Raw genomic sequence first — 23,261 nt, 5'->3', positions numbered from 1 at the left:
GTTGCTGATCACGAGCCTTTCAGTTCCCTATTCTGAAGTAATTGACTGAGTTAACCGGCCCCGCGTCATCCCCGCTCGGGCGACTTGGGCGGCGACCGCACACCCCCGCCGCCGACACCCCCTTCCTCTCCTTCCCTCCCCTCGCCGCCGCCGGAGGGGCCTGCCGGAAGCCTGCATCAGCCCCTAGGATGGCGGCGGCGGGGTCTTCCTATGGGCGTGTGTCCCGGGAGGGGGACATCGCGGATCCGCCGGACCTGGTGACGGTGGCGGCTCGGGGTGGCGAATCCGGCGCCCCGGAGGACGGATCCGCGTGGAGACAGCGGCAGCGTGTCTGCGGAGGCCATGGAAGAGCGGCGCGGCAGCTTGTGGCGACCGGGCCCGAGCGTGGAGGTGAGATGGCGGTGGCCGACCCAGCTGCGTGCCAGTGTGGGATGGAGGACGCAGCGACCTTGGCGGCTCGCCCCAGGCGGATCGGGAAGGCTGCGGAGGAAGCGGCCGCGGGTGGTTGCGGTAGAAGGAGGGCCGACAGCACGGTGGTAGCTCAGTGCGGGAACGACGATGCAGCAAGGAGTGGCGGCCGATTGGGGGAAGGCCGCGAGAGGTGGCCACGCGTGTGCAAAGGCGCGTGGCGCACGCGACCGGTCAGCGGCGGCGGTTGGTGCGGTGTGAGGCGGGTCCGGTGTGAAGCCGATCGCCCGGCGTGGGGTGAGCGGCGGACCGGCGCGGAGCGAGGAGGCCACATAAGCGGGGATGACGTGGGGACCACCGGCAGTGGAGGTAGAGGTACGACAGCGTGGCGCGTGGAGGCGTGGCAGCAGCACCACCCCGGATGGGCTGTTGTGGTTGTGGTCCGGTAGTGTCGAACCGTGAGCGTGCAGCGAGGGGTCGGGATGCTCCGGGTGAAAGCCCTCACCGGCATTCTTGCTAGTGGTCATCGCTGGTGGAGATGATGGCATCGCCCTAGGGTGTCATTTTCCCCATTAGGGGCGTGATGTTGTAGCTCCAACCCTGCTGCACGGGGTTCTCTAGGTGAAAACCCTGTCCAGATCCTGGACGAGCGACGGCGGTGCCATTAGCGTTGTGCCCTCGGAGGCGTCGTCTCTAGATACCCAACTTGGTTTGTGGCATTGTTGGTCCATTGGTCATGGGCGGCCGCGGCCGGTGGTGGCAATTCTGCCGCATGGCAAGCTGGACTGGTAAGGCAATCACAATTATGGTGGCGACCAGTGGTTGTCGCATGGTTGTTGGATTTGGCTGCTTGCAGCGGACTGCGGGGGCTAGCGTTGCTTGGCAACGGTCAGTGTGGCGAGGGATAGCGTTGGAGGATGGTGCTTGCAGCAACGCATCGTGGGACCACTAGACTTGCAGCAGACCGCAGCGGGTTGCTCAGCTTCGTTGGGCTATCCAATGCGGTGCATCGTCAGAAGATGGCGCAAGCGACTTCTTTGGCTTGCTAGCACGGCGGCGGAGGCTATGGGCGCGGGTGAAGCAACAAGGAGATGTCGACCTGCAACGACGGCTTGGCTGATTGATGGAGACCTTGGGGAGCGGGACAACATTGCTCACCACTTTGATGGCGACAAAAGAAATGGATCCGTGACGTGGAATATTGTGGCTGGCGTGGCGAGGCCCCCACGTGCGGTATTTCTTCGAGGCGATGAGAGCGAGGTGGAGTTCAACGATGGATGTGGCGAGGCCCCCGCGAGTTGTGTTATCGTGGTGGCGACTACGAGGCAGCCTACAAGAGATCTGGATTCGGTGGTATTACCCTGTCAGGTGGAGTGTGGTGTTGTAGCGGTACTACGGCGGAGGGTCCCGCATGGCGGTGGCCTTCTCAGTGTGGTACGGTTTGCTTCTCTCGGTTCCCTGTCAATGCAGGGTCACGCCTGGAAATTTCGGCAACTACATGAGCATGAGAATATTGGTGGGGGCTGCGGTAAGGCTTCGGTTCTGCTACCATTGTCGGGCAGAGTAAAATCCGCTTGAGATGAGTTGAGTTCGGCGCATGTTGATGTCCCAATCCAACCGGCCGATGTGTTATTGAGTTGAGTTGAGTGCAATGGCGTGGTGCGGTATGTGTTGATGATCCAATCCAACCTGCCGGTGTTTGTGTTGTGTTTTTCCCATTTGTTGTTTTAGCATAGTCTGAATTTTATCTTCTTTTTAATATAATCGGCAGTTTTCCTGCCTAGTTGGTTTCAAAAAAATCACGAACCTTTCAACAGGAAAGTGGCATCTCCATAGCTCAAGATATAGCAAAGTAGGCAGATTACATAATATGTGAAGATCTTCGTTATCCATGGTGTCAACAAGAACTTGCAAGTAAGAGAGATGGAACAATGAACCGACCCATGGTGTAACCTGAAGATGGACGTGGTGATGGTAAGCTTTTGCAGAAGTGGAAGAGCTTGTCCAGAATCAATCAGCGCATCTAGAATATCATCGTCATAGCACTGAATCTCTAGGAACTGAAGGTTTTGTTTTCGCAATGTCTGCAGAGATGAACAGAAATTTTGTTGCGCCCAGCCACATCACTATCCTGATCATCAGGCTTCGAGTACTTTATCCCAAGTCTTCTTAGTTGAGTCATCTGACCAAGACCTTCTAAGAATTCGGTGGAGTTGCCGGAGGTAGTATATAGCACTTGCAGAACCTGAAGATTTGTGATCTCCACTGGCAACATCAATTTAGGGCAAACAAATAGGCAAACCAATTTTCTCAATCGACCTATTGTCACTGGTAGTATTCCTTCTATTGAATAAGGTCTCAGGTCCAGTGTCTCTAAAAATTTGCCGATTTCTTCTGGGATACTTGTAATATCTGTGCAACTGAGATCCAAATACCACAAATGAAAACAATTTCCTATGTTTCTCACTTGTGCAGAAGGGCGCCATCTCACAAAATCCAAGACACGAAGAGCTTGAAAGTTCAGCTGATCAAGCATTTCAACCCAACACCCAAAAATATTGATGGAATGGACATGGTCGTCCAAATTATTCATGCTCGCTGGTAGCCCTTCATGTTCTGTGTCATATATTGCATGGACAAAAGCCAAATCTTGCTAGCCACAAATTTAGGTTCATGTCCATCTAATATTGTAATAAAATTCTCTTATGTTGATATTAGAATGTCAAGGATCAAATGGTTCATTTCCATCTAATGTCAAGGACCAGCTCTTCTTTAAACAGTAAACAAGTTAATGGCCTAACAATATTGTAATTTCTAAATTGTCATAATCATCACTAATCATAACGTGGCTTAAAATGTTTTAAACGGAATGATAAAAATGCTGTAAAAAGCATATATGTACCAAACCAAACATTATGCTGCAAAACTGAACATACTTGCAAACAGTAGAGCAGCGATGTATCAAAGTTTCCAACATTTCCAACCTGCCATGCTCCCCAGGGTCAACTTGAGAGAGTAGATCACTGTTAAGTTTCTTGAGATCAAGGTTTCTGGACACGGATGCTGAAACCTTGCACTGGAACTGTCCCCCCTACAGTGCGACACACCTCCATAGCAAGAGTTTTCTTGCCTAATCCTCCAAACCCAACTATTGAGACCACCTTCAGCTGCTGCCCTTCAACCATAAGCCACTTTACTATCTCTTCTCGTGGACCATCCATGCCCACAAGGTCCTTCGACTCAGCAAAGAGCACTGGCAATCGAGGCCCTTCAACTGCACATCCACATGGGATAGCATTGTAGTCAAAGCATTCATGCTGCTCAACTCATCTTTAAGGTAGCTGTTCCCAGGACAGACAATATGCTGCTTGTAGTAAATAAATGAACCATCAAGAAGTCCAGATCAAATCGCAGATGGTGTAACACTGACCTGGCCAGTTGTGACTTGGTTAATTTAACAAATCATACTGAAACGTTCTCAAAGAAAACAAATCATGTATGATAATTACGAAAGGAACAGTTGCAATTTGGTTGTGTATGACGACACTCACATTTGCAATATGTCAATGGAGTAGATGGCCTGTAAAATGTTCAGTAACGTCTATGTGGGTTTACAAGTTACTACTGTACCTATTAACATATCAATATACCATGTACATTGCTTCAGAGAAGGAAGCTTGCAAGAAGCTTCCAACCGTGGAATTATGGCCCATCAAAGTTTTCGCTTGTCAAATTCAGGCATCACTCCCCATACTTTTAGGCTCTAACTACATGTTATGTATTTGCTGATTGCAAATTGGACCTGTAAAGCTGTACAGTGGCAGGAATAATAGAGTGGAGAGGAAACAATGATTATGAGGACTAATATTTCAGTTAGCTGCCAATTTCAGTTAGTAAAATATATAAATTGCATAAGGCCGGATGTCAAATATTCGGATTGCTCAACTCGAAATCAAATGCTTGGCATCACTGTTCTAAAAAAAATGCTTGGCATCAAAATGTATGAGGGTGAACAAAAAAAATCAGACTTGTGGTTTCCTTCGATACAAGTACCAACGCTGCGCACTGATGATGAGCCAAGAGCATCGGAAAGTTGAGATAGAGGAGAGGAGATGCCACTTACTGCGTAGGTTACATTGCATTGAAGGCGACGGGGTAGTTGGGGTGGGGCTGTCCGACCGGAACTCCATGCCTGTGCAGGCGCCGCGGTGGCGGTGCTCGTTCGCGGCGATCGACTCCGCCGCCGCCGCCATGAATGCTCGAATCGGAGGCCTCGGGTTACGAGCGAGGGACGGACAAGTGCTGATCCCTACCGCTGCAGAGCGCGTCCTCGTCGTCTCACCCAGTCACCCTACTCCACGGCAGGAGCTTACGGCTGCCGCCATCCCTCTTGGTGCCTATGCCCTTCGCACCATCTCGATGTGCCGCCGCTGCATGGTCTGCGAGCGGAGGCGGAGGCGTGCGCGGGGAAGAGGCAGCCTAGTCCGCGTGGATTCGACGGAGGCTCGCGCGGGAGGTATGGCGACGGAGCCAGGGGAGGTCGCCGGCGGCGATGGCGCCCGCCCGAAACCGACCAAAATTTTGCAGAGAGACCCCTGAATTGGATCGCGAACCCCCGATTTCAGAAAGGATCCTAGTTTGGGCCACCGGCTCCCTTCCCCTTTCTCGTCGGCTCCACCACCCGCCCGTCCGCCGTTGCCGTCCTTCTCGATCTGGATCCCTGCTGGCTCCTGGATGGAAACGCCGTACATCTAGGGCAGCGCTCTGCAGCAGCAGAAAGGATCGTGAGTGATCGATTCGCCGTCGCTGCCGCATCCGAGCGGAGCGAGCAGCCGCGCGCAGGTGATGAGATCGCACCGGCGGCAGCAATGGCGGCCTGGCCCGCAGCTCCGTGACGTTCGTGTCCTCCCGAAAAGGCGGCGGTCGCTGCCTCTGCAGTCTGGGCTGTGGACCTGTGGACATCGTTTTTGCTCGTTGGAGTACTTCACTTCACCAATTTCTTTCGTATGTTTCGCGCCTGATTATGTTGCTCGTACGTGAAGCGAGACATTGTAGTAGACGTGGCAGAAGAAGTCTGGCGATGGCAACGACCTGAACGAGATGTTGAAATCATCCCTGCTGTTCAGCTGATGATCACTCTGAATTGCTTTCAGCTCCTATATGTGCTTAAGCAATCAGTCCCGTTAATATTAACTGGAGGCGGCATGGCAAGCGACGAAGGAGCGGAGGAAGAAGGCCTTTGGTGGATGTCCGTGCCCGCCGCCATGATGCTGGCGATGAGCCTCTAGAAGTCCATGTAAAGTATGTATGGGCCGCCGTTAAGGCCCATACGTCGACGCCTCGGCTTTCACCATGCAACAGGCGGGCTTTATTGAGCCCGTGACGACGTCTAAGGATTTGTCCCACCTCGGCTATTTAAACCGTTTTTTTTTTCATTTCATCGTGTGCGTGGTTTTGACCGTGTTCACAGTTCAGGTAGCAGGTCGCCGGTGTCCGTGACGCTACGCTGAGGGAGAAGTCCTTGCCGGGCAGTGAATTTGAATTTCTGGATGACAATGATTCATTTTTTTTAAAAAAAATGTGTTTGTCCAAAATCTATTGAAATTGTATCCAAAATATCGGTACCGCCAATAGCTGTCGATATATTTCAGGACCAACACCACTGGAGTACTACTGCTACAGCATGCAATTGCAAGCTGGAGCTGCAAACGTGCACATTTCCCAAGCTAGCGCCTGCGTAGGGGTATCTCGTCAGGCGGCAAGGTAGCTCCCAGATGCCGATCGATCATCGAGAGAAATAGCGGCCGCGCAGCAGCAGCGCTCACCGATCACAACCGGCACAGTGACGAGGCGTGGCCGTAGCACGTACGTACGACCCAAAAGGCCCGCCGGCCGGCCATTTTTCTGCGGCGGGCAGAGGGTTGAGCCCGAGCTGACCGGAGAGATCAGAGGCGCAGAGGCAGACCGGGGGCCGGGTGGACGACGTGACCGGACCGGACGCGACCGGACGATACGATACCCAGGCCGCCGCGTTTGCTAGCATAGCTTATTTCGTCCACGACAGGATTCGACGGGTCCAAACGCCAACGCCCGCCGGCCCCCGGTCTGCGCCTGTGTTCAGTGTACGAGTAGTATATGCTAGTCGTTCACTCGTTTTTAGGCCAGCAAAGCAAAACTCTTGACGGATTTTTACTACTAGCATGGCTGGCCGCCCAGGCCACTGCCAAGGGCCAACGGCAGTGATTGACGTTTCAGTGGCCGGAATGCCGAACGCGTCGCCGGCAAGGCGGCAACAGCACATTGGCTCCATGATGGCCAGCCAGCCCGGGTACTCGATGGGACAAGTGATCGCAAACGCCATTTCCAAGCTAGTGCATGTGGAAGTGGATTTGACCCTTCTCTAGGGCTTTGCCGGAATTCGACAGGCCACTTTCAAATTTCAATCTCTAACGAATAATCGACGTTTGGTTCTTGCGTTGGATTAGTCGTGAGCATGGAAGTGAAATTACCAAGCTTGAGCAGGCCGGGCAGCTGGGCCACGGTCATCGGAAAGAGGCAAACTGGCAAAAGAGCCCGCTCGGCGCAGTGCCTTGCGCGTACTTTGATGCCCGCACACTGGACGGCTGGACGCCACCCATGCATCAGTGCGCACTGCACACCACCCACCATTTGGGGAGCTTGGATTGGAGCGCTCGTAGCTCGTTCACGCTGCAGCAGCTTGCTACGATGTGTCACGACAGTGAGAGGCGAAAGCCCTTTCCAGCTTTCCATTTGGAGCAACTCCCCCTCTCACCCTCCCAGCCTTTGTGCTGTCTGCTGTGCTCTCGTGTGTCTTTGCAAGAAAGGAATCGCCTCGCAGCTTTCAGATCAGCAGCGGCCAGCTACCTGCTGCTGCTGATGTGCCGCAGCTTGTTTTGCCTTGCACTGCATCCACTGGTCAGCTGCACTCAGCCTGCACCATGCTATGCTATGCACATGCTATGGGTTCTGTATCATTTGCTTGCAACGCTAGCTGTGGCTTGTGAGCTCGGAGCAGCAGTGCTTTGCAGTGTTTGCTCATTTTGGTTTTGCTGTGGGAGTCTGTGAGCTGAGGTCTGAAGCTGATCGATCAGCTCAGCTGCTTTTTCCTGCGCCGGCTGAAGAGGGCTTTCAATTGGACGGGACAAATCGTGGAGGGACTGTGGCGTGTCCGGGTGAATGTACATGTATTATATTTTCGGAATAAAAGAACAACAAGAACAAGGAGCAGCAGCCTGACTTTACCCTGTCCCCCTATACTCTGGGGTAGCGACCACTAGCACCACATGGCACAGTGGTTACTGCTACACTGCAACTCTAGCTAGCTTCTGGCGTCCTTCAACTCGAACAATTAACGAAGAACACTCTTTCGTTTAGCTGGAATTTTCACAAACAGCTATGTCTAGACATTTCAGATGGTTGCATTATTGAACAATAAAGAAGCCGGACAGGAGTGGCTAGCTAGCCTATGCTATAGTGACAAAGTGAGGTCAAAGATGGACAAAGCAAGGTTACAACAAAACTGAAACCCAGCTTGGATAGCATCATAGGCTGCCTCACGCTGCACTGTACTACATCTACTGACAGCAAAAACAAGCTCTGGATGCTCAGATTCTGCATCACTGCAGCTGACCACGACCAGAACAACCAGCCAGTCATTACGAAGGGGGAGTTGAGCACTCGATTTCTCCAGTGGTCACCGCTAATGAACACAGCGTTGCAAAAGGGAGAACAGACCTCGACCATACGAGGAAGTGGAGAACAAATTACCACCAGCTCCGAGATCGATCCTATACTATTACATTATATCCACAAGATTGCTTGGTTTTGCTTGCTCCTTACAATGGGGGCAGTACGTTTCAAGGGTCCAAGATGAGCCGCCCACACTTGCATCTCCAGCTCAGCGGCTTGTAGTTGGAGTGGTCGTCGTAGGAGGCCGGCATCGTTCTTCCACCGGTGGCGGCGGCGGCGGCAGCAGCAGCAGCCCGGCTGCCATGGCCGAGCTTCTTCTTCTTCTGCAGCTCCTGAGGGGATATGGGCACCTGCACCGCCTCGCAGTGGCCGCAGGACCTGCACCTCCCCGCGCAGCTCGGCGGCCTCGACCCGATCACGCCTATGACGCCTACGATGCTCTTGTCCTGCAAGAAAGAGATTTAACCAGAAATCCTCATCAGAAGAAAGAAGTCTAAGCAAGAACCGAACTGTAACATGATTAACCACACTGTAACCGTGTTGATTACCACTGACCTCAGCGAAAGCAGCTTTGCCATGGCCGTGGGTGGAAGCGTGCGCGGAGGCAGTGAGGAGGAGAGCTAGCAGGAGCAGGAAAAGATGGCCCATCTGTTGTTGAAGCAGGTCGGCCGGAAAAAGGCTAGTAGGGGGAGGAATGGAGGGGCGAGGCGATGATGGAGAAGAAAGGCAAAAGTTGGCGACCAGTCGGTCTTCAGAGTCTCAGATAGCGATGCGCGTGCGGGCGTTTTATGCGCACGGCCGTGTGTATAGGCGATGTGGGAGGCTTTGGTCGGATTCTCGTGGGAAGAAGACAGGTGGTAAGAAACACAGCTGACTCGTCAGGCTTTGCTTCGAGCTTTCCCCTTTGTCAGCTGAGCTCGCTTTCGTCTTTCGGTGTACATGTACCCTGCATGGCTGTATGTATCCCAGTACGTTAGTATGAGCCAAGGGTATATCGATATCCCTGAAATCACATGGCTCGTTTTTATCTGATAGACAGGACAGGCAGTGGCACCATCTTCAGAAACAAGTTTCATTTTGTTCACAAACATTTATGAAGAAGCAAAGCAAGTTTTGTTGAGTGCTAACAGAGTCAACAAGAAGGTCCAGTAGTGGATGCCGAAGAGGGGGGTGAAATGGAAAGTTAATAACTCGGATGGCATAGCCCTAGTACAAGGAATTGCCTTAAGATAGATCTAGTATCTTATCTTTTTTTCCTTTTGAGTTCAGACTCGAATACGATTGTATTATCCGGTTAAAATCTTCACTTCTCAAATAGTACTCGACGTCATCATCTTATTTTCGAAATTTTATGTGATCTATTTTTAGCGCAGCTTTTTCAGACTTTCGGAGTACGCAAACTATAGGGCTGCGGCCCATCTCTTTTCTTATCCACCGGGACTCCGGGAGATCCACACCTTACTACGCTTTTTTTTAGAGGCCTTACTACGCTTTTAACAGGGCTGCTCGAAGTAAACCGTGTATCTTCTGGGCCTTGTACCTGGGAGCCCAACTGGCCTCACATTCAGCCCAATACAGCTGCTACCGCATGGGCCGGGTGGTCCGCGGGATCAAACCGAAAGTTTCAGTCTTCATATTTTTCCATGTATCTTTAATTTAAAGAAAAATTTAAAAAATTCGTATTTTAAATGCTCTAAAAAACGAGATGTTACAGGTTATGGTCAAGCACTTAGGGCAGTTTAGGAGGGTTTACAGAAGCTTCGGCTTCACCTCCGACAACATTATTTTATGCATGTAGCAAGGGACCTTTTGCAAAATAAAAAAATAAATTGGAAAATGGTAGGAGCCAATGAAGCCACACGGAGCCGGTGCAAGGAGGAGCCCTCCCTAACACGCTCTTACTTTAGGTGAAATTAGGCATATGGGCTGCGACTATATCAGGATATTATTATCCGGTTAAAATCTTCACTTCTCAAGTATTATTCGATGTCATCATCTGATTTTCGAAAATTTATGTGATCTATTTTTAGCGCAGCTTTTTCAGACTTTTGGAGTTCGCAAACGATACATAAGGGGTTGCGCCCCATCTCTTTTCTTATCTACGCTGGGTGGCCTGCTCGAAGTAAACAGAGTATCTTCTGGGCCTTGTACCTGGGAGCCCAAATGGTCGTTCATTCAGCTCAATTCAGCTGCTACCGCATGGGCCGGGTGGTCCGCGGGATCAAACCGAAGTTTCAGTCTTCATATTTCTCCCTGTCGCAGAGAGACCGGGAAAGCCACGTTTTTTTTTTTTGGGAACGACAGGGAAAGCCACGTTGTGCTGTGCACACATCCACTGACTACTGTTCACATCACAAAAACTGTACTCCTATCAGCAAGCCAAGTCTCCCGTTATAGTATGCTCCCTGCTCCAGCAAGCCAATGGCAGCCCGGCGATCCAGCGTCTCTCCCAGCGACGGCGACGTCCCAACCGCCGATGAATCCAGTTTTAGTATTATACGACCGCCGTTCTCCTGATGCCAAGACTTGCCGTGATCTCCCCGCTCTTAATCCCCATTTGCCCGGACGCAATCTAATCCACCCTTTCGTGCTTCTAGAGAAAAAGGCCAATCGGCCGGGAGTCACTGGCGCCAGTGTGTTTGGATCAGGCCACTCCTCCCTTCACTCCAACGCCTGCAGCTCCGCCGTCCATGCATACGCACACGGAGCATTTCCGGCGAAAGCGAAGCGGTCCTTGCATTGGGAGAGCAGCCGTATATTGCGGTGCAAGACTTGGGATCATATGCAGATGGATTATCGATCGCCACCGGGTGATTCAACCCCTAAGCTGAAGCAACCATCCGGTCCAAGGCAGATCGTTTGTGGATCGCGCATCGTTAACCTCGAGCAAGAGGCAGATCAAGTGTTCGTCAAGTTGAGACGAAACCGATGCGAACATCTCCTCTACGTAGCTTGCAATCCCCGCCACATTTGTTGGTGTCTCCATGCCTGTCTTTGAGACGACGATCCGTATATATACATGCCCAGTTCATCTCACTGGTCTCATCTCAAGATTAGCCAGCTCCTCGATTACTATTAGCTGACTACACAGTAATAAATCACCCTCCTGCTTACTCCTGAACCCGGCGGTTACTGCAATGGCGATCGGCAGCGACCCGGCGGGGCTTGTGCTCGGCGACGGCGCCGGCGACGACAACATCATCCTGAACCCGGAGTTCGAGGACGGATTGGACAACTGGACGGGGAACGGGTGCAAGATCGAGCTGCACGACTCGCTGGACGACGGCAAGGTGCTCCCCGCCAACGGCAAGTACTTCGTGGCGGCGACGGGGCGGACCGACACGTGGAACGGCGTGCAGCAGGACGTCACGGCGCGGATGCAGCGCAAGCTGCTGTACGAGGCCACGGCCACCGTGCGGCTCCACGCGGCCGCGGGCGGTGGCGGCGTGGCGGCGTGCGAGGTGCGCGCCACGCTCGGCGTGCAGACGGCCGACGGCCGGCAGCAGTACCTCAGCGTCGGCAAGGCCCAGGTGTCGGACAAGGAGTGGGTGCAGCTGCAGGGGAAGATCCTGCTCAACTCCACCGTGGCCAAGGCGTCCATCTACATCGAGGGCCCCCAGGCCGGCGTCGACGTGCTCCTCGACAGCCTGGTCGTCAAGCACGCGCAGAAGGCCCCGCCGGCGCCGGCGCCGGACTTCGAGGTACATATTTCTTCACGTATTTCTGAAGATGACATGGCACCTGTCAAGTCACCTGGATGACGGAATCTAATACATGTTCGCTGCAGAACCTTGAGTACGGCGCCAACATCATCCAGAACTGCAACCTGGACGACGGCCTCAACGGGTGGTTCCCGCTGGGACCCTGCACGCTGTCCGTCCACGACGGCGCGCCACGGGTGGTCCCGCCCATGGCGAAGGAGTCCCTGGCGCTGGACGACGACGAGCCGCTCAACGGAAAGCACATCCACGTCACCAACCGCACGCAGACGTGGATGGGGCCCGCGCAGATCATCACCGACAAGCTCACCCTCTACGCCACGTACCAGGTGTCCGCCTGGGTCCGCGTCGGCGCGCTGCCGGCCGGCGCCTCGCCGCAGAACATCAACGTCGCCGTCGCCGTCGACAGCCAGTGGCTCAACGGCGGCCAGGTCATGGCGCGCGACGAGCGCTGGTACGAGGTCGGCGGCGCGTTCCGCGTCGAGGCCAAGCCGGCCACGCGCGTCATGATCTACGTGCAGGGCCCCGACGCCGGCGTCGACCTCATGGTCGCCGGGCTCCAGGTTTTCCCCGTCGACCGGAAGGTCCGCGTCAAGCACCTTAAGAGGCTCACCGACAAGGTCCGCAAGCGCGACGTCGTGCTGAAGGTGACCGGCGCCGATAGCGGCGGCGCAGTCAAGGACGCCGCCGGCGGCGGCGTGGAGGTGCGCGTGCGTCAGGTGTCCAACAGCTTCCCGCTGGGCGCGTGCATCATGCGCACCAACATGGACAACGAGGACTTCGTGGACTTCTTCACCAAGAACTTCAACTGGGCGGTGTTCGGGAACGAGCTCAAGTGGTACTGGACGGAGCCGCAGCGCGGTCAGGTGAGCTACGCCGACGCCGACGACCTCCTCCGCCTCTGCTCCGACCACGGCATGTGCGTGCGCGGCCACTGCATCTTCTGGGAGGTGGAGAACACCGTGCAGCAGTGGGTCAAGACGCTGTCCACCGACGACCTCTCCGCCGCCGTCAAGAGCCGCCTCGACGGGCTGCTCACCCGGTACAAGGGCAAGTTCAAGCACTACGATGTCAACAACGAGATGCTCCACGGGTCCTTCTACCAGGACAAGCTCGGCAAGGACATCCGCGCCACCATGTTCAAGACGGCTGCTGAGCTCGACCCGGACGCCCTGCTCTTCGTCAACGACTACAACGTCGAGAGCATGTGCGACATCCGGGCCACGCCCGAGGCCTACATCCAGCAGATCATCGGGCTGCAGGAGCAGGGCGCGCCGGTGGGAGGCGTCGGGCTGCAGGGCCACGTCAGCAACCCGGTGGGGCCCGTGATCCGGTCGGTGCTCGACCGGCTCGCCGTGCTGGGCCTGCCGATCTGGTTCACGGAGGTGGACGTGTCGTCGGCGAACGAGCACGTGCGCGCTGACGACCTGGAGGTGATGCTGCGGGAGGCGTACGCGCACCCGGCCGTGGAGGGGGTCATGCTCTGGGGGTTCTGGGAGCTCTTCATGAGCCGCGACGACGCGCACCTCGTCGACGCCGAGGGGCAGGTCAACGAGGCGGGGCGGCGGCTGCTGCAGCTCAAGCGCGAGTGGCTCACGCACGCGCATGGCCACGCCGACGACAACGGCGAGTTCAAGTTCCGCGGCCACCACGGCGAGTACCACGTCGACGTCACCACGCCCACCGGCAAGATCTCGCAGACATTCACCGTCGACAAGGACGACGCGCCCCTGGTGCTCAACATCAAAGTGTGAGCAATATATGCGTGCACATTCAAATCATATACATTGGCGGGAAATATCAAATATGGTGCGTGGTATGATGACATCCTAGCGGATATAGTGTGCATTTGCATTGTTTATGCCTAGCTAGCCAGCCCATTATTAATGAAAGAAATAGCTTTCCCTAAGAAATAAGGGACTGGTCAAATTCATATATAAGAATGTACTCGGATGTTTTATGTTTATCAACTCGTGGTATTACTGTGCACATGGTTTATGTATCACAAATTCAAAACAAATACACAAATGGATTCGAATGGCTACATTAGTATATTCTGCAGTGTACATGTTTCTGAACCTTTTAGTTTATGGTTCTTTTCTATGAAAGAAATACTCAACATCATGTATTCTAAAGTTTGGTTCAGTTGTTAGTGTTTAAGTTGGTGAGTTGTGATCATGGTTGGCACTCTTGTCCTGTGCTGTTTGTTTCTTACATTTTCTTCTCATAAATTTCTCTGCAATCTATTGCCGTGCCTTTTGAAACAAAATTGGCTGAACATTTTGGTATGGTTATCAAAAAACATTAATGGCATGAATGGTAACATTCCCAGCATGTCTGCTGACCAATATGCGGTATATGCTTTTTTGTCAAAGGCAAACATAAGATTGTGACTCAAGATTAATCACAAAGAAGACATCTTTTTAGGGATACACCCTCCACTTAAAAATAAGTGATTTTTGGAGATGTTATGTGCAAGTCAACCATTTAAATTTTGATTACAAATTACTTTAGATTTGCTGAGTTTGGATATTGTAATATAGGAGTAGAGTTGTCTTTAAAAGTAGTTTCGTAATAGTATTCTTTTGCTACACTAAGGTATTACACCAAAATGTAGTGGTCAAAGTTTTGTTTTATGAACTACATATGTTGAATGTTGATTTCCAAATCAATACTTTTGTGATAGAAGGGGGTGTATAATTCCTTTTTTGTTGAAAGAACTTCCATATTGCTCATGATAGTTTAATTTGTAGTGGCCAACAATATATATTGTAAGTTAATGGCATGCAAATAAGAACTTAACATAAAGATTAATTAAGAGTAAGTTTTGTTCATCCCACATTTCCTTTATTTTGCAAATGAGCCTAGAGTTCATATATTCTTTCTTAGATTGTAGTTAAAATACTGTGGGACAATTGTGCCATTGCCTCACATGATATGCCTAATTTTTTAATTTGTATCTTTGCCCCTTCTCGGTAAAGAAGAGGCAATAACACAAAGTGGTTTTTGGAGATGGAAATTGATAGGCAATTTGTGATTAAAGTAAAGGCAGGAGCATAGGAGGATTCTAATGTACAAATGCCTAAGAAAAAATGTTTATTTAGATGATATTTGGATTATTTTTCCCATAACCGTATATGTCAGTAATTATGACGAAAATTTAGGGGAACAATGATATAGGTGGACAATTTAAATGTAAATCTAGGGGTTATTTTATATTAGTTTTAGTAATGACTTAAGTGGACAATCTAGATGTAAAGATAGGGGTTATTTTTATATTATTGTTGCAATGGCATGTGTGGGTAATTTATATAGAGATTTAGGTGTTTTTTATATTTATTTTCATAATTGCAGAGATGTGCAATTTTGAAGCAAATCATATCAATGGAAAACGTTGCCAACAGTACTTGTTTCTACAAAATTGATGATAGAATGTTTTGCTCTTTGTGGGGAAATTCTTAGAACTTATCTTTTTTTTCCTACCACATCTCATGAATTGATGCGGAGGCTTCAAAAGGAGCCTCTAATTAGTAGTACTAAAATATGATTCTAAACTTCTAAGCACGGAATTTATTCCAGACAAAAATACAAAAAAGGCATCCTAAATCCATGAGATCTAATTAATTTAACTTTAAATGCCATTCTTTATGGATTTTCTCTTTTACAATTGTAAGGAAGAAAACGATAGAATTGTTTAGCACAAAAAAAAACAATAATAAGCACTAAGATTTAAAACCTGGTGGGTGCATACAGTAGTACTCCATGCTTCGACGACCATACTAAGATGTGCTTTCCTTCTTTACGAATGCTCTTGTTTCTACAATTCTACTTAAAATGAGATGAATAAATTATCTCAAAAGGTGTTTTATTAACTTGAAAACTTCCAGTACGACTCTATACCAGCCACCATATCGAAACATGCTTTCTTTCTTTATGAACGTTTACTACTGTGTACCAAAAATGCTACGATTATAGTTATGTCTTAAAGTGTTTAATTTTGACTGCATCTAACACTTCCATTAAAAAATAGAATGCAGGTCTAAGAAATTTTGAATTATATATATGCTTGAAACTTGAAACTCATTTGACTAATGTTTAAGCACGCATGAACTGCATGTTTCTTTACTTTATTTGTACCTTTCTCTTGTTCGATCAAATAGTCGCTTCAAAGCCTTTGCAATGCCACACCACCGTACCAGCAACTTCTGTGAAGATCTGGTTCTGATCATAGCAAGTGACGCTCTTGACAGTCATCTCGCGCCACACCGCACTCTGAAGGCTCCACACCAGGCTGCCACAATATAGTCGCATGCAACTCATTCCTACACACAAGCACAAGCATACGAACTGTCAAGTAGCACTGCTTCAACAAGAACAAAATCATTGTTATTAGCAACCTGATATGCAACACCCTGGCCATGCATATTGTTGCAACAACAAAATGTGCATGACAAGGAGCATGCATTCATGCTTATATATGTGTACAACTGATCTCTCATCATGTTAGTGAAACAATTAAGTAAAACTTTATATAACTTTGGCGTTAGCTACATATATATATGTTTGTATATATATGAGCGAATAATTAAGGAGGCCATCAAATTTCTGTATATTGAACACCACACGTCCAAACCATGTATACCCAAATCACGTATATATATGCATGTATACGGGACACACATCAATCCATGCATGTCGAGTTGTCGAGCTCGCCCGCTGAGGCAGCAGCTAGCAGGCGGCATCACGGGCCACGGGGATACGAGCTTCCTCCGGCGAAGTACTGCCCCTCCGCGCGGAGAGCGGCGGCGGAAGCGGAGCTGCTCGGAGCGCCGCCACCGCCGTACGGGCGCAGCCTGTAGTCCGTGGCCATCACCATCGCCGGCGGCGCCGGCTTCCAGTGCCGCTTCCGCTGGTTGATGAACCAGTTGTTGATCTGCTTCGCGTCCAGCCCCGTCGACTCCGCCAGCGCCGCCTTCTCGAGCTCCTGCATGCATCCATGCGGTGGCGCGCCATCGATCAACTGTTGCAATGCTAGCTCTCTCTTACTTGACAGCATGATCGATGTGTGAATTCGAATACGTACCGACGGGTAGGGCCATCTGTAGTGGAGCTGCCACCAGTGGAGGAGCTTCTGGCGCGCGTCCCTCGGCAGCTTGCCTTTCTTCTTCTTCCTCGAGAGCTCCCTCCAGAGGCTGCTCAGGTAGCCGCTGTACTTGTTCAGGAGGCGGTTCTTCAGCTCCTTGTCTTCCCCGCTCGAGCTGCCGGTCTCCGGGACCGGAATGCCGGCCAAGTCGACGGTTTCTTGCTCATCTTCGTCGGAGGAACCACCTCCTTCGTAGCCGTTGTCATCTGATCCAAGATTGTTGGCAATCAGCAACACAATTAAGGGTGTCGACACATTTGCAATTGCACATCAATCTGTCAATGTTACAAAGACATCACATAACGTTCAAAACCAGATACATCATATATATAGCCAGCCCGTGGTCATGATGCCTTGAACCGCACTACATATATTCTTGAGCACTGTAACTTTCACACATACCGTTTTCGCATCTAACTTGTGCTGCCTGCAAAGCTTTTACCTAATTGCTTAGGCCTAGTAATGATGCATGCATGGAAGCTTCACGATTTGTATCTCTTGAGAATCTTGATTGTTGGTCCTTAATTAGAGTATCGTACAAAAACCAATGTTTAGAAATTGGTATTCTAAAATCATGATGCTCGATCGGAATTTTATCACCATATAAATATTGTGTGAAACTTCTTGACGCCTTTATTTGTACACTATTCTTCCAAAAGTTCTCCAGCAGGTGCACTAGGGCTAGATTGCTGCAGGGCAGCCAAGGCTCACCCGTTTTGACTAGTTTAACTGAAAGTTTTAAGCTACGAGAAAAGATGGCAGATTCACTTGTACTCAATATTCCCTCGAACTCACATGGAGGCTCTCGATCTCAAAGCTATAGACGTGTGAAATAGGAACGAACAACAATTATTTTATTTAATTGTTGTTACCAGGATCTGAACTCGTGGCTTTTAGCCCTTATACCATATTGAGTTATATGCCTTTGAGCTAGCTAGGACTGTCATCCAATTATCATTAGTTGTCTTCCTTCTCGCATTTTTCATTTTCCTCCACACTTCACCCCTTCCCATCTTCCTCCTCCCATCTTCGGCAGTGCTGTTACAATCGGATCTTCCACCCTTGACCCCCCCGACACCCCCCCCCCCCCCCCCCCCCCTGCCAAATTCATTATCACCTCCCCACACACCATCACACAGTGCCCACTATTTTTGGCTGCCAACCCACGTATCCCTGTAAGCCAAAGAGACAGGATACCACCCCCCGTTCGCTAATCTCCATCGTAACTGGACTCGTACAAATATTCAACACAACATCTAACAAATCCAAAATCCAAAGTCCCAAAACCTGAAACTAAGCCCCAGAAACTAGCGATTGTACAGAGTTATGAGCCGCTAGTATTCTCAGCCAATTGATGGGTAGGAAAACTGTTCAGATTTTTGGACTTGCATACCAGTCAGTATATATAGCACCGTGTGTTGTTCTTAGATTTGTAGAATTGTATCATACCACGAGCAATTCCAAGCTATGTTGTTGACAGGTGCATGCATGTAAACTTCAGACTATAAAACATGTGTAGCACGAGCATGCTAGCTATGCTGAACTAATTTATGGTATGGTATGTTGATGACTAGGAACCATTTGGTATCACTTTGGCTACCCAAGTACCCATTAGCTAGCTGCACAATGATTCATACAATGATGTATTACCAAGTAAATCCACACACATAAAGCACATACACGCCCCCACCACCAGCACCGTTCAACAGCAGACTCATCATCTCTTCCAAATTAAGCTAGCACTACCCGCTGTCACTCGCTGAAAGCTAGGCCAATAATTAACCAGAACACTTCAATCAGGCCTCCACATGCCCATGCAGTGCAAGCACAGAGACTAGCAGGCTGGCCTCTGTTATGCATCATGTATGGCATGGCATGGCATGGCGTAGCGATGCCATGTCCTGGAACCTGACCAGCCACGTGCACAGTGTGAGTGTATGTGCTGCACGCCATGCAACGCGCCACCAGTGTGCACACACGGTCGCCAAGCAGACGGGCCGGGATCGGGATCTGGACCCGGGATCTCTCGCCGATCGGACGGCCGTGGAGGTCCTGGGATCCACCAAAGAGACCGATCGACAAGAGGTAGTGAAGCCCTGGGCGCCTCTACTATACCACCTGTTAGTTACTTTGGTGCCCTGCGTGCCCGTGGGTTCCAACTTCCAATTCCAACCCCGGCCCTGATCTGACGAACAGCAGCTGCACAGTAGGCTGTAAGGGACAGTAGCTGGAGGTTGCAGAGGGTGGCCTTCACCGAGTGGTGCTGACTGCTGACCAGTGCAGCTAGCACAGCCCCCAGAAATCCAGCATGCATGCGACCTGCAGCTGCGAGAGCTAATAAAGGCCCCAGTCTCCACATGCCACCCAGAGTCGCCCCAGACAACGAGATCGTATGGTTCTGAAAATGGGTGAACAGTGGGATACATGGAACCCTACCATAGGAGGATGATGGTACCAACTAATCTGGATGCAAACTAATCAATAGAGCGTTATGTTAGTTTGATGCTGCACTTAATGGAATTAGATAGTTAGCAGCTAGTTAGTATGCAGTGTTTGGTGTTTAGTTCTGGACAACAGCGAGTTCAGCAGGAATTTAAGCAGGTGGTTAGAGGATCGGAGGTGGGTGTGTAAAACAGGTTTGATTGTGCAGTTAGGCATTTTCTCCAGGCCTTCTAAATCTACTTGGGGCCAAAGACATGCATGCAGCATAGCATCACTAGGACTGCAGGTGCTAGACTGCTTATCTACATAAAGCAAGTGGCACAAGGGCCCTCATGAACTATAGTTCTGATATATAGATCCAAGCTATAGTTCTGATTCCTGAACTCCTGGCTGCTCCGATTCATTCTTAAGGTTTTACACATATGTCCTGATGTATAGTTCACACAAAAAAGCTTCCCAGATAGACCATTTTGTGGGGAAATCAGGCAATTTTATCTTGTTCTCACACTTAAAGAAAGGAAGCCTACAGTTCATCAAAGTTTGATACTAATAGTTTCGCTGGTACCTCTTTATCAATGTCTGAGTTGGTAAAGATGTTTAGTATTACCACTAAGTTAAGCACTCCCATAGAGAACACATCACATGGAATGCTACAGCGCCAAATGCCTTCTGTAATTTCTACAAACAAGCATGTACTTTGATACCTGCACTGCAACAGTCAGCTAGCAGCACTGCTGTTGCTTCAAATCTGACAACAGGAAACATAGCCCAAGATTAACTCAGATTAATTAAACATATTCACCTAGCGAAAACGAGTCGATCTGGGCCTCCATGCTTCTGAAGAATTCGTCGGCTTCTTCGATTGGTCTTGTGAGCTCCTGTCTGTACCTTACCAACATGTGACAGTAGATCTCCTGCACACACACAAAATGTGGATCCATTGTTTCTTCAGCTATGTACAGACGCTTGCTTTCTTTCAGAAAATCTAGATGCTAATTGCAACTGCAGAAGAATCCAGTGTCCAGATAAATCACATAGATATGTTGTTACCATGAACTGATCGAGCTCTGGGTCTGCCTCTGTCGGTTGTTCTTGCCCGTCGCCTGAATTCATCTCGACCTCACCGGCGAGGGCAGAAAGCCGACCAACAACCTCTGGCGGCGCTCCGACCTCAAGTTACAAAAAATCAAGAGCGTTTGCTCATGAAAATTAGAGAATATATAAAAGGTGCTCACACGAAAATTCTCACGTAATCAGATATATAGAACTGTGCTTTCAAAAAAAAAAAGATATATAGAACTGTACACATCTGTTGGAAATTTGTGCATACCTTTCGGCAATCTATGAAGGCTCTCAGGAGAGCCGGATAGAGAGGGTGTGACATGATCTTCGCTTTGATTATTTCGGATCCCCTCTCGCTGTTGGACTGTCCAGAAGGATCTGAGACGGCAGCCGGCGGCGGCGTTGGCGCCTCCGCTGGCGGCGAAGACGATGTGGACGCTCTGTGATCTAAGGCGAGGTAGAAGGGCGTCGTCGTGGTGGCCTTTGAGCCACTGGCAAGAACAGGCAGCTGCTCCATGCACACCGACCTAGTTATCTGGGGATGTTTGATTGTTTGAGGAACGGAGGAGGAGGCATTAGGGCAAGGCAAGGTTGTCTATTGGATTACCTTCAATTCTGGATCAGAGAGAGAGGGAGAGAGGGAGAGAGAGAGAGGAGACAGTAGCTGGATAGTCATAGCTCATGGGACAGAAATTAATAAAGGGTCCAATAATGGACAGGGAGGGGGAAATGGTCGCTGTTGCTCGAGTTGTTTCTGAAGGAAAGAAATAGTTGTACGATCGTACAGTCCCAGGAACCATCTGATGGACTTTTTCTTTCCCTGAACGAGGCTGATGAAACTTATTGTCAATAGAAATGTTCTTGTCGTTCACTTTTTCATATTTTTTTTAATCTAATATATAAAACTACTTAATCATTAATTGTCAAAGTGCATTTGTAAAAACTAGCTAGCTAGGCGTATTGAACTTTTGTAATTTATAATGATAATATTAGGATTACGAGAATGTGATATTTTGTGATATTTCTAATGTATATTTGACGTGGGTTTTCAATCTAACACAAATTTCCTTATAAAAAATTAACACAAATTGCCCATCAAGTGAGTAATTCAATCCATTTCTTCTTTTTTTCTTCTTCTATAATAATAATGAATTCATACATATTGTCAATCTTCTGAAAATTATAATTCTCAAAATTTATACATATAGATCTTTATATTAACTAATATTGTAGCAGTATTGACAAGGAGTCTTCATCAGAATGGTCTCATTAGTTTCTGTAATATTTATAACCGGTCATTTAGGCACTGGGAATGAATTTAATTGCATCTTTTGGTTTTTTCAACCCAAGTTTACATTAATAAAAATAGATTTTGATGTAGATTCATGCGCGATATGGAGTAAATTTTACTAGATTTTTAATATAGATATATACTTGTGAAAAGAAATAACTGCTAGAGCGTTTCTAGAATTTCAGATCTAATAAGCTCATAAGTTAATTTGAACCTTAAAAATTGTAGCCACTGTATTGGGTTGGGTTACCTTGGTGATTTACAATGTAAAAAAAAAAAGCGCTTATTGAGCCCAGCTCAGATCTTTTCACTCACGGATGCACCGCCTTGACCATGCTTATTGTTATTTGTCCCAAATCAGTAATGTACAGAGAATTTGTGCATGCATGGCATGGAAAACCCTAGGGTACCACAGATACAAAATTGACTCCTCCAAAATGTTATGTTATAACTACCTAAAACTCAGCTAAAATATCCAACTAATTAACAACGCAAATACGTCAGGTCAGAATGCACATCAACGTAATGAATGTCCCGTCTGCAAATGTCACCATCACGAAAGACGTGTGTACTGCGCACACGAATGTAGCTGATATGTGAAACCCTTTCGGACATCATCGGATCGCTGTTTTCTCTCCTGTTATTTAATTTATTTTTCTCCTAGATTAATTACAAGGTTGATGGACCATTGAAACCAGCATTCCGTGGCCAACCATGCTGAGCATCTTTGCAGGAGACAGATGGGCCCTTTGATCCGTACTTACGTACGGACGTGAACAGTGTCCGATTGGTCACTTGATGGTAACAGAGATTTCTTTATTCAACTTATTAGCGAAGAGCTGCAATAAACTTGCATGGACTTCATATTGTTCATGCATCTTGCGATTTTGGAGCTTCTGCTCTAGCAAACACGAAGGACAGTCGACAACAGGTCGGGCCAATTTTGTAGTCTTAATAATACGCGATCATTTTCCTCTGAGGCCATGAGCTTTTCATTGACCAGCACGACTACAATCATGCTAGCTGAGATGAATACGACACAGGGTCACATAATTGGAAAGGAAAAAAGGAATTATTGCTTGCTCTACATTCTCGAGGAGAAAACTTTGTGATGTGTTCTTCCAAAGGATAAAATAGTGATGCGTGTATTTTGCTAGTGGGCATAATTAATACTCCCTCCGTCCCAAATTATTATTCGTTTTGGCTTTTCTAGGTGCATAGCATTTGCTACTTATCTAGACATACCATATATTTAGATGCATAGCAAAAGCTATGTACCTAGAAAAGCCAAAACGAATAGTAATTTGGGACAGAGGAAGTACATATATACGAGATTTTAACCACCGGCTCTACGCTGGTTCTCCTTCAATGAAGAAAGAAACAAATTTTTTAATGTACCTCCAAGTACAATTGCAGCGTCATCTCTACGTTTTCTTTTTCTGTTTTGAAAAAACAACGTTTTCTTTATGTCTCTATTGATTGATGG

The 23,261-nt window shown here is 48.9% G+C and overlaps 3 protein-coding genes across 3 annotated transcripts; 1 reads left to right on the top strand and 2 right to left on the bottom strand.

The window, feature by feature from the left end:
- Positions 1-8,098: 8,098 nt before the first annotated feature.
- Positions 8,099-9,004, bottom strand: LOC117840457 (EPIDERMAL PATTERNING FACTOR-like protein 2). The gene is made up of 2 exons (XM_034720966.2): positions 8,674-9,004; positions 8,099-8,564 (listed from the first exon to the last, which is right to left on the bottom strand). Exons 1-2 carry the CDS (start codon positions 8,764-8,766, stop codon positions 8,286-8,288), a joined length of 372 nt encoding a protein of 123 aa, XP_034576857.1. The 5' UTR covers positions 8,767-9,004; the 3' UTR covers positions 8,099-8,285.
- A 2,149-nt stretch (positions 9,005-11,153) lies between these two features.
- On the top strand, positions 11,154-13,881 carry LOC117840455 (endo-1,4-beta-xylanase 1). The gene is made up of 2 exons (XM_034720963.2): positions 11,154-11,819; positions 11,906-13,881. The coding sequence occupies exons 1-2, from the start codon at positions 11,256-11,258 to the stop codon at positions 13,589-13,591; spliced, it is 2,250 nt and encodes a 749-aa protein (XP_034576854.1). The 5' UTR covers positions 11,154-11,255; the 3' UTR covers positions 13,592-13,881.
- Positions 13,882-16,201: 2,320 nt separating this feature from the next.
- LOC117840456 (homeobox protein knotted-1-like 4) lies at positions 16,202-21,182 on the bottom strand. Its single transcript, XM_034720964.2, has 5 exons — positions 20,753-21,182; positions 20,473-20,592; positions 20,225-20,336; positions 16,921-17,186; positions 16,202-16,821 (listed from the first exon to the last, which is right to left on the bottom strand). The coding sequence occupies exons 1-5, from the start codon at positions 20,999-21,001 to the stop codon at positions 16,579-16,581; spliced, it is 990 nt and encodes a 329-aa protein (XP_034576855.1). The 5' UTR covers positions 21,002-21,182; the 3' UTR covers positions 16,202-16,578.
- Positions 21,183-23,261: the final 2,079 nt, after the last annotated feature.

Source organism: Setaria viridis, chromosome 9 (genome assembly GCF_005286985.2).
Source record: "Setaria viridis chromosome 9, Setaria_viridis_v4.0, whole genome shotgun sequence".
Classification (NCBI taxonomy): domain Eukaryota; kingdom Viridiplantae; phylum Streptophyta; class Magnoliopsida; order Poales; family Poaceae; genus Setaria; species Setaria viridis.
The sequence above is the reverse complement of the archived record's forward strand: the minus strand, read 5'-3'. Positions and strand labels throughout refer to the sequence as shown.

Coding starts and splice junctions, on each gene's coding strand:
- LOC117840457 (XM_034720966.2), bottom strand. CDS start 8,766: ATGGGCCATCTTTTCCTGCTCCTGCTAGCTCTCCTCCTCACTGCCTCC. Junction 8,565..8,673: donor GCAAAGCTGCTTTCGCTGAG/GTCAGTGGTAAT, acceptor TCTTTCTTGCAG/GACAAGAGCATCGTAGGCGT.
- LOC117840455 (XM_034720963.2), top strand. CDS start 11,256: ATGGCGATCGGCAGCGACCCGGCGGGGCTTGTGCTCGGCGACGGCGCC. Junction 11,820..11,905: donor CGCCGGCGCCGGACTTCGAG/GTACATATTTCT, acceptor TGTTCGCTGCAG/AACCTTGAGTACGGCGCCAA.
- LOC117840456 (XM_034720964.2), bottom strand. CDS start 21,001: ATGGAGCAGCTGCCTGTTCTTGCCAGTGGCTCAAAGGCCACCACGACG. Junction 20,337..20,472: donor CAGAGCTCGATCAGTTCATG/GTAACAACATAT, acceptor GTGTGTGTGCAG/GAGATCTACTGTCACATGTT. Junction 17,187..20,224: donor GATCGACTCGTTTTCGCTAG/GTGAATATGTTT, acceptor ATCTTGGATCAG/ATGACAACGGCTACGAAGGA.